The sequence below is a fragment of the Paroedura picta genome, chromosome 18 (assembly GCF_049243985.1).
Source record: "Paroedura picta isolate Pp20150507F chromosome 18, Ppicta_v3.0, whole genome shotgun sequence".
NCBI lineage: Eukaryota > Metazoa > Chordata > Lepidosauria > Squamata > Gekkonidae > Paroedura > Paroedura picta.
The window spans coordinates 9,066,870-9,079,285 of record NC_135386.1 but is presented as its reverse complement, the minus strand read 5'-3'; the positions used below and the strand labels follow the sequence as shown (position 1 = coordinate 9,079,285).

The 12,416-nt window shown below is 45.8% G+C and overlaps 1 protein-coding gene across 1 annotated transcript in view; it reads left to right on the top strand.

The window, feature by feature from the left end:
* The window catches only part of HDGFL3 (HDGF like 3), a 38,424-nt gene extending 29,491 nt beyond the window's left edge, over positions 1 to 8,933 (top strand). Inside the window, exons 4-6 of the mRNA XM_077318131.1 lie at positions 870 to 1,028; positions 2,890 to 3,036; positions 6,998 to 8,933. Of these exons, the coding sequence (XP_077174246.1) occupies positions 870 to 1,028; positions 2,890 to 3,036; positions 6,998 to 7,003 (312 nt within the window). The 3' untranslated portion in view covers positions 7,004 to 8,933. The remainder of the gene's footprint in view (positions 1 to 869; positions 1,029 to 2,889; positions 3,037 to 6,997) is intronic.
* Positions 8,934 to 12,416: the final 3,483 nt, after the last annotated feature.

The following is a 12,416-nucleotide window of genomic DNA, read 5'->3' as shown; positions in this document are numbered from 1 at the left end:
GCTGTTAACATATTAAAATTAATGAACTCCCACCCATTCGGGAGTTACTCTCAAGTAACCCCATGGTTTCATGAAACTCTGGTTGAGAAAAAAGGCTCAGTGTATACCTCAAATGTGTGTGAATGTAGTAAAAGCAGAGAAATATGATAATGGGTAAAGATTTCACCTCGCAGAGAATCATACTTTTCATTTAAATTTCTTCCCTTGTCCTCATGACTGCACAGATATGCCTAAAGGTTCATGGGCAAAGTCCTGCTGAAACCTCCAAAATCAGAGATGTGGTTGGGAAAGATTGTACACGTGGTGTCCTTCCCGTGTCTAGAAAGATCAGCACAAAACGTTTAAGATAAGAGTATGCCTGGTTTGAATAATCAGTATGGATCGCAGAATCCAGATTTTCATGATGCAGAATTTAAGGTTGCCTCTGTGCAAAATTTCTGAAAAAAATGTTTGGCTTGGAGTATACGCTGCTGTACCTAGAACAATGAGCTATTGAGCCTCTTGTGGCGCAGAGTGGTAAGGCAGCAGACATGCAGTCTGAAAGCTCTGCCCATGAGGCTGGGAGTTCGATCCCAGCAGCCGGCTCAAGGTTGACTCAGCCTTCCACCCTTCCGAGGTCGGTAAAATGAGTACCCAGCTCAGGTAATGACTGGGGAAGGCACTGGCAAACCACCCCGTATTGAGTCTGCCAAGAAAACGCTGGAGGGCATCACCCCAAAGGTCAGACATGACCTGGTGCTTGCACAGGGGATACCTTTACCTTACCTAGAACAACTGAGCTCCCAGGCACCTTGGATCAGTACTGGAAGTACAAGACATTACAAAATCCCATTGGTGGACATGTTGACTGCCTTTTTTCAACTCCACAGGCAATCCAGCAACAGAGCTCATCGGAGACGGAGGGCGAAGGGGGGAATACTGCAGATGCCAGCAGCGAAGAGGAAGGGGACCGGGTAGAAGAAGATGGGAAAGGCAAACGGAAGAACGAAAAAGCAGGCTCAAAACGGAAAAAAGCCTACACTTCAAAGGTAATTCACCTCTCTTCCTGAAAGCAGGAACCACATCCTTAAACTGCCAGCCCAAACAAGAAAGTGGGACTAAAGAACATGCCCCTAAGCTTGAAGTTAGAGCAGGGGTGTCCAAACTGTGCCTCTCCAGATGTCCGTGGACTACAATTCCCATGAGCCCCTGCCAGCATTGGTGAGGCGGTGAGCTAAGAACTCAGGATCGACTGTCAAACGCTGCTGACAGATCTAATAGTACAAGCAGCGCTGACCTGCCTTGGTCTAGCTGGCAGCGGAGGTCGTCCGTCTGGGCGGCTAGCGTGGTTTCTACCCCATGGCCAGGCCGGAAATCTGACTGGAAGAGGTCAAGGGCTGAGGTGTCCTACAGGAATGTTGATATTTGGTCCGCAGCAGCCCTTCCAGCCAACGTCCCCAGAAACTCTTTAAGTACGAGATGGGGCAGTAGTTGTCGGGCTCCTGCAGGTGCAGAGATGGTATTTTCAGCAACGGGAACACCACTTCCTCTTTTAAGCCTTCTGGGAATTCTCCCGTTGAGATCACCTTGATTCAGGCATGATCACAGCTTTGTGCTGTGCCTTGGCTGTTTCCCTCCCCCATCTCTCCTTCCCCCATGCGCAGGACACAATTAAAGGCTGCCTCATTCATTCATTCATTCATTCATTCATTCATTCATTCATTCATTCATTCATTTTATATTTCAATTTATCTACTGCCACTTCCAGGGGGCTCGTGGCAATTCACAGGAAAACTCTCCCCACAATAAAAGCCCATAAAACAATCATTCACCTCCCCCCCCCATTATAATAATTAAAGCCCCATTCTGTCTGGATCATTTTTTCCCTTCTTTTTGTACGCTTTGCTGATGTACCATGCAATATTACTGTCAATCATTCCTTGGTTATTGATATATAGAACACTGTTTCTAATCCATAACCTGGTTTTATAATATGCCTATCACATTCTTTCAGATAATGAATTCAGGCAGTGTTTCAGTTGTAGCTCGACGTACACCCCTGTATAGCCCTATTCCATCAGATCTAGTATTTGGGTGGGAGACCTCCAAATTAGTTCGGGTAAACCTTCAGGTTGCAGTCTGGCAATCCTATCCATTGTTATGATTCCATGTTCCTGCAGTTGGTTTGGGGGGGGCACCCTCCCCTGTCCTTCCCTTTCCCCCCTTTAAATTTCACATTGGGCGTATAGGCGCTGTTCAGTGGCTCCCAGGCTAATGGGAGTTGGGGTGGTCCTAAGATAAATTTGGTTACTGGCCAGTCCTGCTTGCTACCAAGTTCCACATAGGAAGAATTTTTGAAAGACTGGCCAGACAGGTGCTTGTCTGTCAGCAGTGGAGCAGGGGTGCAAATTTTGTCCTTGAAAATGCAACCTGGGAATCTGGGAGGAGGGAACATAGCTAAATTACCACTGGTTAAATGACCATGGAATTAAAATTTATTTATTTATTTATTTATTTATTTATTTATTTATTTATCTATCATACTTCTATACCGCCCTGCCCAGAGGCTCAGGACGGTTTACATTATAACAGAGAACCACACATAAAAACAGCCTGTAGAACATGTACATCGATAACCAACAATTGCAACCAAACACAACACGGTATAACAGTAAACAATCGTAATACAAACAGGTCCAGGGCTTGTTGATGGGATTCTGAGAGGGGGGTGGGGGGGGGGGAAGCAGGGGCCCTTGATCGCTGTAGATTACGTCTGGTCTCGGCCAAATGCCTGGCCAAATGCAACGGAGACCTTCCATCCCACTCTTAATTTCCCTCCCACCCTTTAAAACATGCCTTTCGATTTGCTTTCTCCCCCCCCCCACCCCCCCTCTCCTCGGATGCACTTAGAAATCTTCCAAGCAGTCACGGAAATCTCCCGGTGACGAAGATGACAAGGATTGCAAAGAGGAAGAAAACAAGAGCAGCTCAGATGCCGGGGAGGCGGGCAACGACACACGAAACACCTCTTCAGACTCGCAGAAAACCAGTGAAGGGGTAAGGCTGGGTTGAACCCGCCAGAGGTTGAGCCATGGTTGAGCAGCGTCGCCCGTTACAGCACTGTGGGCTGAGCTCGCAGGCACGTGGTGCAGATTTGGAGTATTTTCAGCGCTGTGTCAAATAACCGGAGCGTGGAGATCGGGTTAAACTTTCTGTTTGTGTGCCCCGTCCCTCCCAGACACACAGGGTTCCTCTAAGGCAGGGGTAGTCAAACTGCGGCCCTCCAGATGTCCGTGGACTACAATTCCCATGCTGGCAGGGGCTCATGGGAATTGTAGTCCACGGACATCTGGAGGGCCGCAGTTTGACTACCCCTGCTCTAAGGCAGCCTTTTCCAGCTTTTCGGCTGTAGAGGAGCCCCTGAAATTAATTTTCAGCCTCCGGAGACACCCGGATGTGATGTCAGCGGGCCCCGCCTACCCATCACCCCCACCCCCACCTCAGAAATGACATCATCCCCTGCCCCCCTCCGCCATTCTTTCACTCCCTCCGCCAAGCCTTTAGTACTACTACAGTGGCTTGGCCTCGTGTAGGCCGGAAAGTAAGGCAGGAGATGAAAAGACAGTCCGGACTAGGCTTGTGAGCTTCAGCACGCATCGAAGCCCCAAGCCTAGTCCAGACCTAGCCCATATGTCGCCACAACCAGCCCCTGGTTGGGAATCCTAGAGTTGGAAGGGACCTCCAGGGTCATCTAGCCCAACCCCCTGCACTATGCTGGAGTCCCTGCTGCAAGGAGCTTAGGAGAGCATGCATAGGAGTCCGTGCGCATATGGTACCCTCACAGCCATCTTTGTAGTCAGCTAGACTGAAGAAAATACTTTGGCCACCTCATGAGAAGGAAGGACTCCCTGGAGAAGAGCCTAATGCTGGGAGCGATTGAGGGAAAAGAAGAAGGGGACGACAGAGAATGATGTGGCTGGATGGAGTCACTGAAGCAGTCGGTGCAAACTTAAATGGACTCCGGGGAATGGTAGAGGACAGGAAGGCCTGGAGGATCAGTGTCCATGGCACTGAAAGAAAGTTGTCGCTGCTCTCAGATTACGCAGAATACTCTTTCTCCCTTTGACAAGATATGGTTGACAAGAGGAATGCCACATCCATTGGGCTGGTATTCCACGCCCAAAGTAATTCAGGATCATCCATCCTCCCCGTTTTATTATTTTAGCTTCTTCTATTCTGCACCTTTGATTTGGGTAATCCGCTAGTGCAGGGGTAGTCAACCTGTGGTCCTCCAGATGTCCTCCAGCCCCAAATGCTGGCAGGGGCTCATGGGAATTGTAGTCCATGGACATCTGGAGGGCCACAGTTTGATTGCCCCTGATAAAGGATATGAGATTGTTCCAGCCTTAGTCTTTCTTAGTGTGTTTGTGACTAACTGGGTTTGAGAGCCAGCTTGGTGTAGTGGTTAGGAGAGCCGGGTTTGATTCCCGCTCCCCCACATGCAGCCAGCTGGCCAACCTTGGGCTCGCCACAGCACTGAGAAAGGTGTTCTGACCGAGCAGGAATATCAGGGCTCTCTCAGCCTCACCCACCTCACAGGGTGTCTGTTGTGGGGAGAGGAAAGGGAAGGCGGTCAACGCCGCTTTGAGACTCCTTCAGGTAGAGAAATGTGGCATAGAAGAACCAACTCTTCTTCTTCTTCAGTAATATTAGGGCTCTCTCAGCCTCCCCTTCCTCACAGGGAGTCTGTTGTGGGGAGAGGAAAGGGAAGGCGATTGGAAGCCACTTTGAGACTCCTTCGGGTAGAGAAAAGTGGCATAGAAGAACCCAGAAAAGTGTTCCAGGCCTCTGCATCATGTTTGGAATCTACCATAGTTCAGGCTTCTTCATGGTGCTGCTATATACCCCGGTCATGCTAAATGCACAAGAGCAGGAGGTGAAGAATACCCAAGAGGAACTCTGCCGTGAATCCCACTTACCTGGACAACAGGCATAACAATGCCTGCAACAGACCCATCTGGCTTCTCAGATTCTCTCGGCCCTGTTTGCGTCACCCTCCTGCCGCACTGAACCTTGTGTGAAATTTCCACTCACCACCCCAAGCTTGTGTAGTCTACAGTTCCTGCCTGTATGATGAGGGCAGTTTGCACGTCCGTGGCCAGTTCTGTAGAAGAACCCTAGTCTGAAAGGTAAGTACTCTCAGCCTCATTGAGACAGAAATTCTTCCTTAAAGGAAGAAAAGGAGACAACGTTTGCTGTTTGGTATTTTTTTAACCACACGATGGCACCATAGCTGTAACATTAGAATGTGTATATATAGTGCTTGAGCCTCTTGTGGCGCAGAGTGGTAAGGCAGCCGTCTGAAAGCTTTGCCCATAAGGCTAGGAGTTCGATCCCAGCAGCCGGCTCAAGGTTGACTCAGCCTTCCATCCTTCCGAGGTCGGTAAAATGAGTACCCAGCTTGCTGATGGGGGGTAAAATGGTAATGACTGGGGAAGGCACTGGCAAACCACCCCGTATTGAGTCTGCCATGAAAACGCTAGAGGACGTCACCCCAAGGGTCAGACATGACCCGGTGCTTGCACAGGGGATACCTTTACCTTTACCTTTATATAGTGCTTATTTAGACAGCAAACCTCAAAGTTAATCTTGGCTCATGAAACTGCGTTAAACCAAATCAGACTTGTCAGCCCATCAAGTTTACTTACTCTCCAGAGGCTCAAGTGGAGATCTTTCCTGGCACATGATTTTTTTAAACTGGAGATGCCAAGGATTGAATTTGCGACTTTGTATGCCAAGGGGAGACGCCCCGCCGTGAAGCCGCAGTCGTTCTTTGGATGGGGGACAAAAGGTATTTAAGGGCCAATTCACGTGACGGTCGCTAGCACTGCTTTCATGGCCTCCATCTTGCAAAACTGATACCCTGCCTTTCTGCTCTCAAGGATCACCAAGGTGGCTAACAAAAGCATGTAATAAATCACATCTTTCCCAGACAACATGGTTCTCAGGTCGTTTCAGAATAGTAACCAACCATGGCTAAGGAACACAACAAATAAAGTTATCAATATAATTGAAAAAGCTACCGGCTGCTGATAACATGATTGTCGCCTTGTTATATCTTGGAGTTGGTTTTGAGCCTTTGCAACCAGTGTTTGGGTTTCAGTAAAGTGTTCTTTGAAGAAGGGATTTAGCTGGAAAACAAGGTGGCTTTTTCCATCGTCATCTTTATAACCTTGATGGCTGTATCCTTTAGCCGTGGTTGGTTACTGTTCTGAAAATATTTGACTACCAATGTTTAGAAAAAGTTTTAGATTCAAATGGGTAGCCGTGTTGGTCTGAAGTAGCACAATAAAAGCAGAGTCCAGTAGCATCTTTAAGACCAACAAAGATTGGTTCAAGGTGTATGTCTTATTTGAAGTAATTATGCTGTACCCGGTTCCTGAGTGGCTGTTTGATTCAATGTTATCTATTTACTGTGGCTTTACCCACAAATTGGTGAGAACCCAGATGACTTGGCGCATGTAGATGTTAAAAGAGCCTGACAAGATGTGGGTTCTCGTAGGTGGCAGCTGGAATGGCACATCCTTGCTCCTCGCTTGTACAGCAAAAGAGGCCCCATCAGCTCAACAAACATTATAACGGGGCTCATTTTTGGACATGACTCGCATTGCTGAAAAGGAATCTGCGCACGGAAGCTGCTTCCGGGCCTGGATCCCCTTTGTCGGACCGTGGCGTATCGGCCACAACGTTTGCCGAGTAATACATTCTCCGCTGAGTTGTTATAATGTTCATCCAGTTGGGCTGGATCGTACCCAAAGCTGTGAGACCCTGTTGATTTCTGCAGGAGTATTAAGCAAACATTTAAAGCCGTTCCCTGGGAATCAATGGGGTTTCGCTGTGCAGAGGCTGCAGGATCGTGGTCAAATGTTCCTTCAATGGCCACTGCAGTCTCAACAGAGTCGAGTAGAAAGTTGCTTTTAGAAGGTTGCTTCATGTTTTCTTCCTCTCCCCTCCCCAGACTTAACCAAGACATTGACTGCTGCATATTTAAGGAAGACACAAGATGATTACATGTTTGGTTGTCTAATATTCTTGGATTTGATAGAAGTCGGCACATCTGTTCATCAGCAGCCTCTCTGTTCGTTTGCACATTTATCCACATTCCTCCCCCCCTCCCGTTTGCGGAAGGCAGCGTTCAGCTTCATTGTGACCCACCCACCTCACAGAGAGGGGACCCCTTTTTATGAACTTCATTTTATTTAATTGTGTAAAGATGCCCTTTTCCTGCCCAGAAAGGTGACGTGCAGCAACTCTGCCAGCGTGCCCACATTCTGCCTTTTGCAACCAGAGCTTCAAACTTCGGCCATTGCCTCTGACCATGCGGAATCTGGCTCACAGAAAGCTTACGCCACAATAAACCGGTTAGCCTGTAAGGGACTCTTTGTTGTTTTGGCTCCAAATTTTAAAGCGTTCTTGCTATTTGTCTGCCTTTATTCCAAAAGGGGGGGGGGAAACAAGACACACTCGGATATAAGTACCGTCTCATAAAAAAAAAAACTCAAGAACTCAAGTCGACTAACAAACCGTGTTTTGTTTTGACAATTATTCGTCGTGTGTTTTTTTTTTTTTTTTGAAGTGATGTAAAAGCCAACGGGCAGCCCGACAGCATGGATCTAGCACACAAAGCTATTATATGTGACCCTTGCAAGCAGTCAACACGCAGCAAAAGAAAACCAAACAACACACTGGGTTGCCCCCACAGTTTCATTTTTAGGAAAATTGGGGCGGGCGGGCGGGCGGGGAGGGGAGGGGACACAAGTTGTAAGAAGTGGAGATACTCCCTCATCTCTCTTTTGGATTTTGTATGCCACATGTAAATGTACATATTTGTATGTAATGCCTGAGATTGAGCTCCCTGAAGCTGTTAATACGAAATAGCACTACAATGGCACCCACCCACCCGTTCACAAGGGGGTCCAAGTTTATGTGCAGCAGAATATTCTTTTTCTTCCCCCCCCCCCTCTCTCTCTCTCTGCTTGGAGGTTAAATTGCTCTCCTGTTTCCACCTAAGAATGCAAAATACAGTCATCTCCGATGGAAGACCTGAGAACATCCGCTCAAGTTGCAGTTCCCTGCTCAAAGCTCAACAATGTAAGAAGATCCTTTTCCTTATTAGAAATACCTAGCTAGCTATACTCTTTGATACTTCAGAATCATGATGTAGCGTAAATTCTCTGACTTAGTTCCTATATGTGGAGTTAGTGAAAGTCTTTTGTGTTCCTTTAGATAAAGACAAGGAATTCGCTCAGCACCAACACAATTTGAGCTTGACACTGGCTTTTTTTTCTTTTTGGTTTGTTTGTTTGTTGGGATACCTTCAGGGTTTTTTTTTTTGTTGTTTTTTTGTTTTTAATCTTAATGTGATGCAGAAGCCCTATGGAAAACCAAACCAAAACACCCTGGTTTTTTGTTTCATTGTTAAGGAAAAGCTTAGTAAAGATTAAAAAAAATTCTGCCATAATTTTTTTCTCCTGATTTTTCTCCCCCTTCTTCCAAAACTAGATCTAGACTAGTAAGTAAGCATTCCAAACTCCGTCATTCTGTGTACATTATTGTTGCTATTGTGAGAATAGAGAATTTTATTTATTTTTTAATGCCAGCTTTTATTGTGGAAAACCTATGGGTTTAGTCCGGTTTTATCAATCTTTGTTATGCTTGTCCTTGGATCATCTTTCGCGTACTCAAGGTTTGTAGTTGAAAAGTTTACTGTACAAAAAAAAAAAAAAAAAAGTTCAAAAAAAGTATTGTTTTTACAGAATAAATTTATTGGAATGTGTATCGGGAGTAAGGTTTGAGGTTGTAAGCAGCTACGTTAGCGTCGTATTTGGCTTTCATACGTGTAACTATGTGAGGTATTCATGTAACTTGAGTATTAAAGCAAAGCGTTCTGTTAACACTGAGTTGCCTATAATAGAACACAAATTCGAGGGAGACCTCTTTCTTTCCATCCTGTTGCTCTTATCTATGACGCTCCAGTGGCAGCTTCAAGAACAACCGACTGCCAACTGCATGACCACAACAGACCATGCTGTCACATGCATCGTTGGCCTGCCGTCCTTCACCTTGTCTAATCCGAGCGTAGCAGGCCTCCAGGGATTGAACTGTCTGCATGCTCTACCACTGAACCATGGTCCTGTTGAGTACCCACCCCAACCATGGCAAGACTACACTTACAGTTTGTCCCACTGGCCCTCAACCTTGTTGAGGCTCTGGGTGCTGTTGGAATTAGGGGATGGGGGATTGGAAGGGCTCCAAAATGGCTACCATGGACACAATTCTGACAGGTTGGGTGGTTCCAAGCCAAACATCTTTCTATGATGATTTCTGAATGGGTGCTCTCTACAAACCCAAAGCTGATGCCTTCTGAGCTCCTCTGAAGGACCTCCTGTTCCATTAAGGAAGAGGAATACCAGCACTGACCCAGTTTTGGGGAAGAGATATGTGGGCATTGTGGCAGTGAAGGGCATTTCACTGGGCATCAATAGTTTATTCTGACGTGTAGCTTGATGCATTCTGTTCAGTGTCAATCAATCTGTGTACTGTGAAATATGCTTGCATGTAGTTGGACGACGTCTTAAAAAGAAATAGGTGAGAAGATAAAACAGTAGAAAAGGATGGATTGCCGTTTCCTTTCTGTCTTAATAACTTTCTGTATTAGGTATTTATTATGGCATGATTTAACTATTCAAAGACACTTATTGGTTCCTGTTGTATGCTAGTACTCAATTCAGAAAAATGTGAAGCTTTCCTCTGACCAGTTGGGAAAGGGAGATTTAATATTCAAATAAAGGTTCAGGGAGGGAGGGGATCAGATGCCCAAGGAAATGGGAGTGTCTCATTGCTCCACCATTACTTTCAAGAAAATCAGAGTCCAGTAGCATCTTTAAGACCAACAAAGATTTATTCAGGGCGTGAGCTTTCGAGTGCAAGCCCTCTGTGAGACTATGAACTCCTTCCATGACAGGGAATATATAGCAAAAATTAATTCTATTACATTAGTAGACTGTGTCATACAACCAAATACAGCCAATGATAATTCTTTGTCAAAACAGCCAATCAATCCCCTGTACATTGGTTGCTTTTGTGACCCTTGTAGGGTCAATGTAGAATCCTAGAATCCTAGAGTTGGAAGGGGCCATGCAGGCCATCTAGTCCAACCCCCTGCTCAACGCAGGATCAGCCCAAAGCATCCAAGAAAAGTATGTATCCAACCTTTGCTTGAAGACTGCCAGTGAGGGGGAGCTCACCACCTCCTTAGGCAGCCTATTCCACTGCTGAACTACTAAGTTTTTCCTGATATCTAGCCTATATCGTTGTACTTGTAGTTTAAACCCATTACTGCGCATCCTCTCCTCTGCAGCCAACAGAAACAGCATCCTGCCCTCCTCCTAAACTGTTGTTTCCATGTAGATGGAAAGCTAACTTGGATGCTGGCAATTTGGGGGGAGGGGGATGGTGCTGGGGGAGGGAATTTTACAAAAAGGGATCAAGTCAATACATTGGAACAGCTCCACTCTGATGTCTTTCTGATTTAAATCCCTACTGGGTCATCTTTGTGGCTTCGTTGTACAGTCCCATATGGCTCTCAACCACGTGCCCACCTGAATAAACCAAACCAATGGCAAAGGGAGCATGCACTAAGCAAACAGAAACCAAAAGGTCCTTGTAAAACCCAGCTGAGTTCAATAATGCAGAATTTGTGTGTTTTTTTCAACAAATAATAAAATTACTACATAGACTGATAAGAACTGAACGCCTGGCTCCAACAAGCCAATGATCATGTACGCAACAGACAATACAGTAATAAACAATCCAGAGAAGGATAACAGAATGTCAACACAGTTCGCCAGCCAAATACGAAGAGTGGTTGTTTTATCTTCTCATAACATAACATTTGAGGAGAATTCATGCCTAGCGCTCATTTTGCCCCATCAGGTTTCCTCAAGGGGCAGACCGGTACTATAAAACTGTATAAATCTATGAATCAGTTACACCACTAATAAATCCTGAATAACATAATCCGTTTTTCAAAGTTAAACAGAGAAAATGGCCTTTTGTGGGAAAGAAACCACAGCTTCATATGCTGTTGATTATGTTTTGGCCATTGGTTGGGTCAATAACTCTCTAACTTGCCTCTTCCTTTTTTTGATTTCTAAAGATGTTACAAAACAGAAGTGGTTTTATTTTGACACTTCCTTGGTGTTTCTTTAGAATCGGGCTTTTTAGTATGGAACACTTCCAACCATGGAATGAGGACAATGGGGGTGCCAATTTATGCCCTCTTCATTCACAACGTTTGACAGCCTGATGCCCTGGCCAGGAGCCCCTATTAAGGGTTGTCTGTCCTCATATCACACATCCTCAATGTCTTCCCACAATCCATCCTACTGTGTCAGTGGGGGCTATCAAATGCTGTCTTTGAGTGCATGGCGGTTCAATACCGCTTCATGTATCTTGGCTTTTTCCAAAGGGTGTGTTTTTTTCTTTGACACATCCCTGCATGTATTTCAGTTGGGACACTTGTCCGAGAGCTCATTGGTCACTTAGAGAGCATGGATGAAGGTCAATATGTGATACTCAACAACTGTTTTGGAGGTGGCCCTCTGTGGTCTGAGATATTCACACCCACCTTCTTCACTCAGTGAGCTTGCTAATCCTTTTGTGGGACTACACAGAAGCTATGAAGGTGAAAACAGGGTTGCACTTATCTGTAAGTATTATCCAGTGAGTGGTCTTCTGTGCAGGCGCACATCCCTCCCTCCTGCCTCACTGTGAGCCTTCTGTAACCTTAATATCATGAGGTCTTTGGGGAAAACTGGGTAAGTATCACCCCCTCCTCCTAATTAGATGATCATTTTGGCTGGAAAGCACCATGGGAGAGGCATTCCTATTTTACTAGACAGCTTTCACGGCTGGCCTGCAACTGTGCAGTCCCCATGCGTACCTCTACAGAAGACCATTTGATGAACTATGATTACAGGTAAGTGCTACCATGTTTTATTCCATGAAGGAAAGCATAGAGGTTGTGCCTGTTTTTTTTTATGCCCCTCGTGGCAAATGGATACCAAAAAAGTGTTTGGATAGGATGTATCAAACACCCTCTTTGTGCTCCATAGCTCTGCCATTCGGCCATGACAATTCTGTTCATGCTGGCAGGGGTTTCTGAAGATGCTAACCTGAAAATAGGCAAAATCAATTGCCCATACACATGTGCTTTCTCCATTGTGGCTCCTACCTTGTGGAATGCCCTCCTGCTCTCCTGGCCTGCGAACTATGCAAAATTGAACTAGACAAGAGTACAAATAGTTTCATGAACCTACTTGGATAAATGATAAGGACTTATGGTCTTTTCTGCTGTATTCAGTGTATTGTAAACA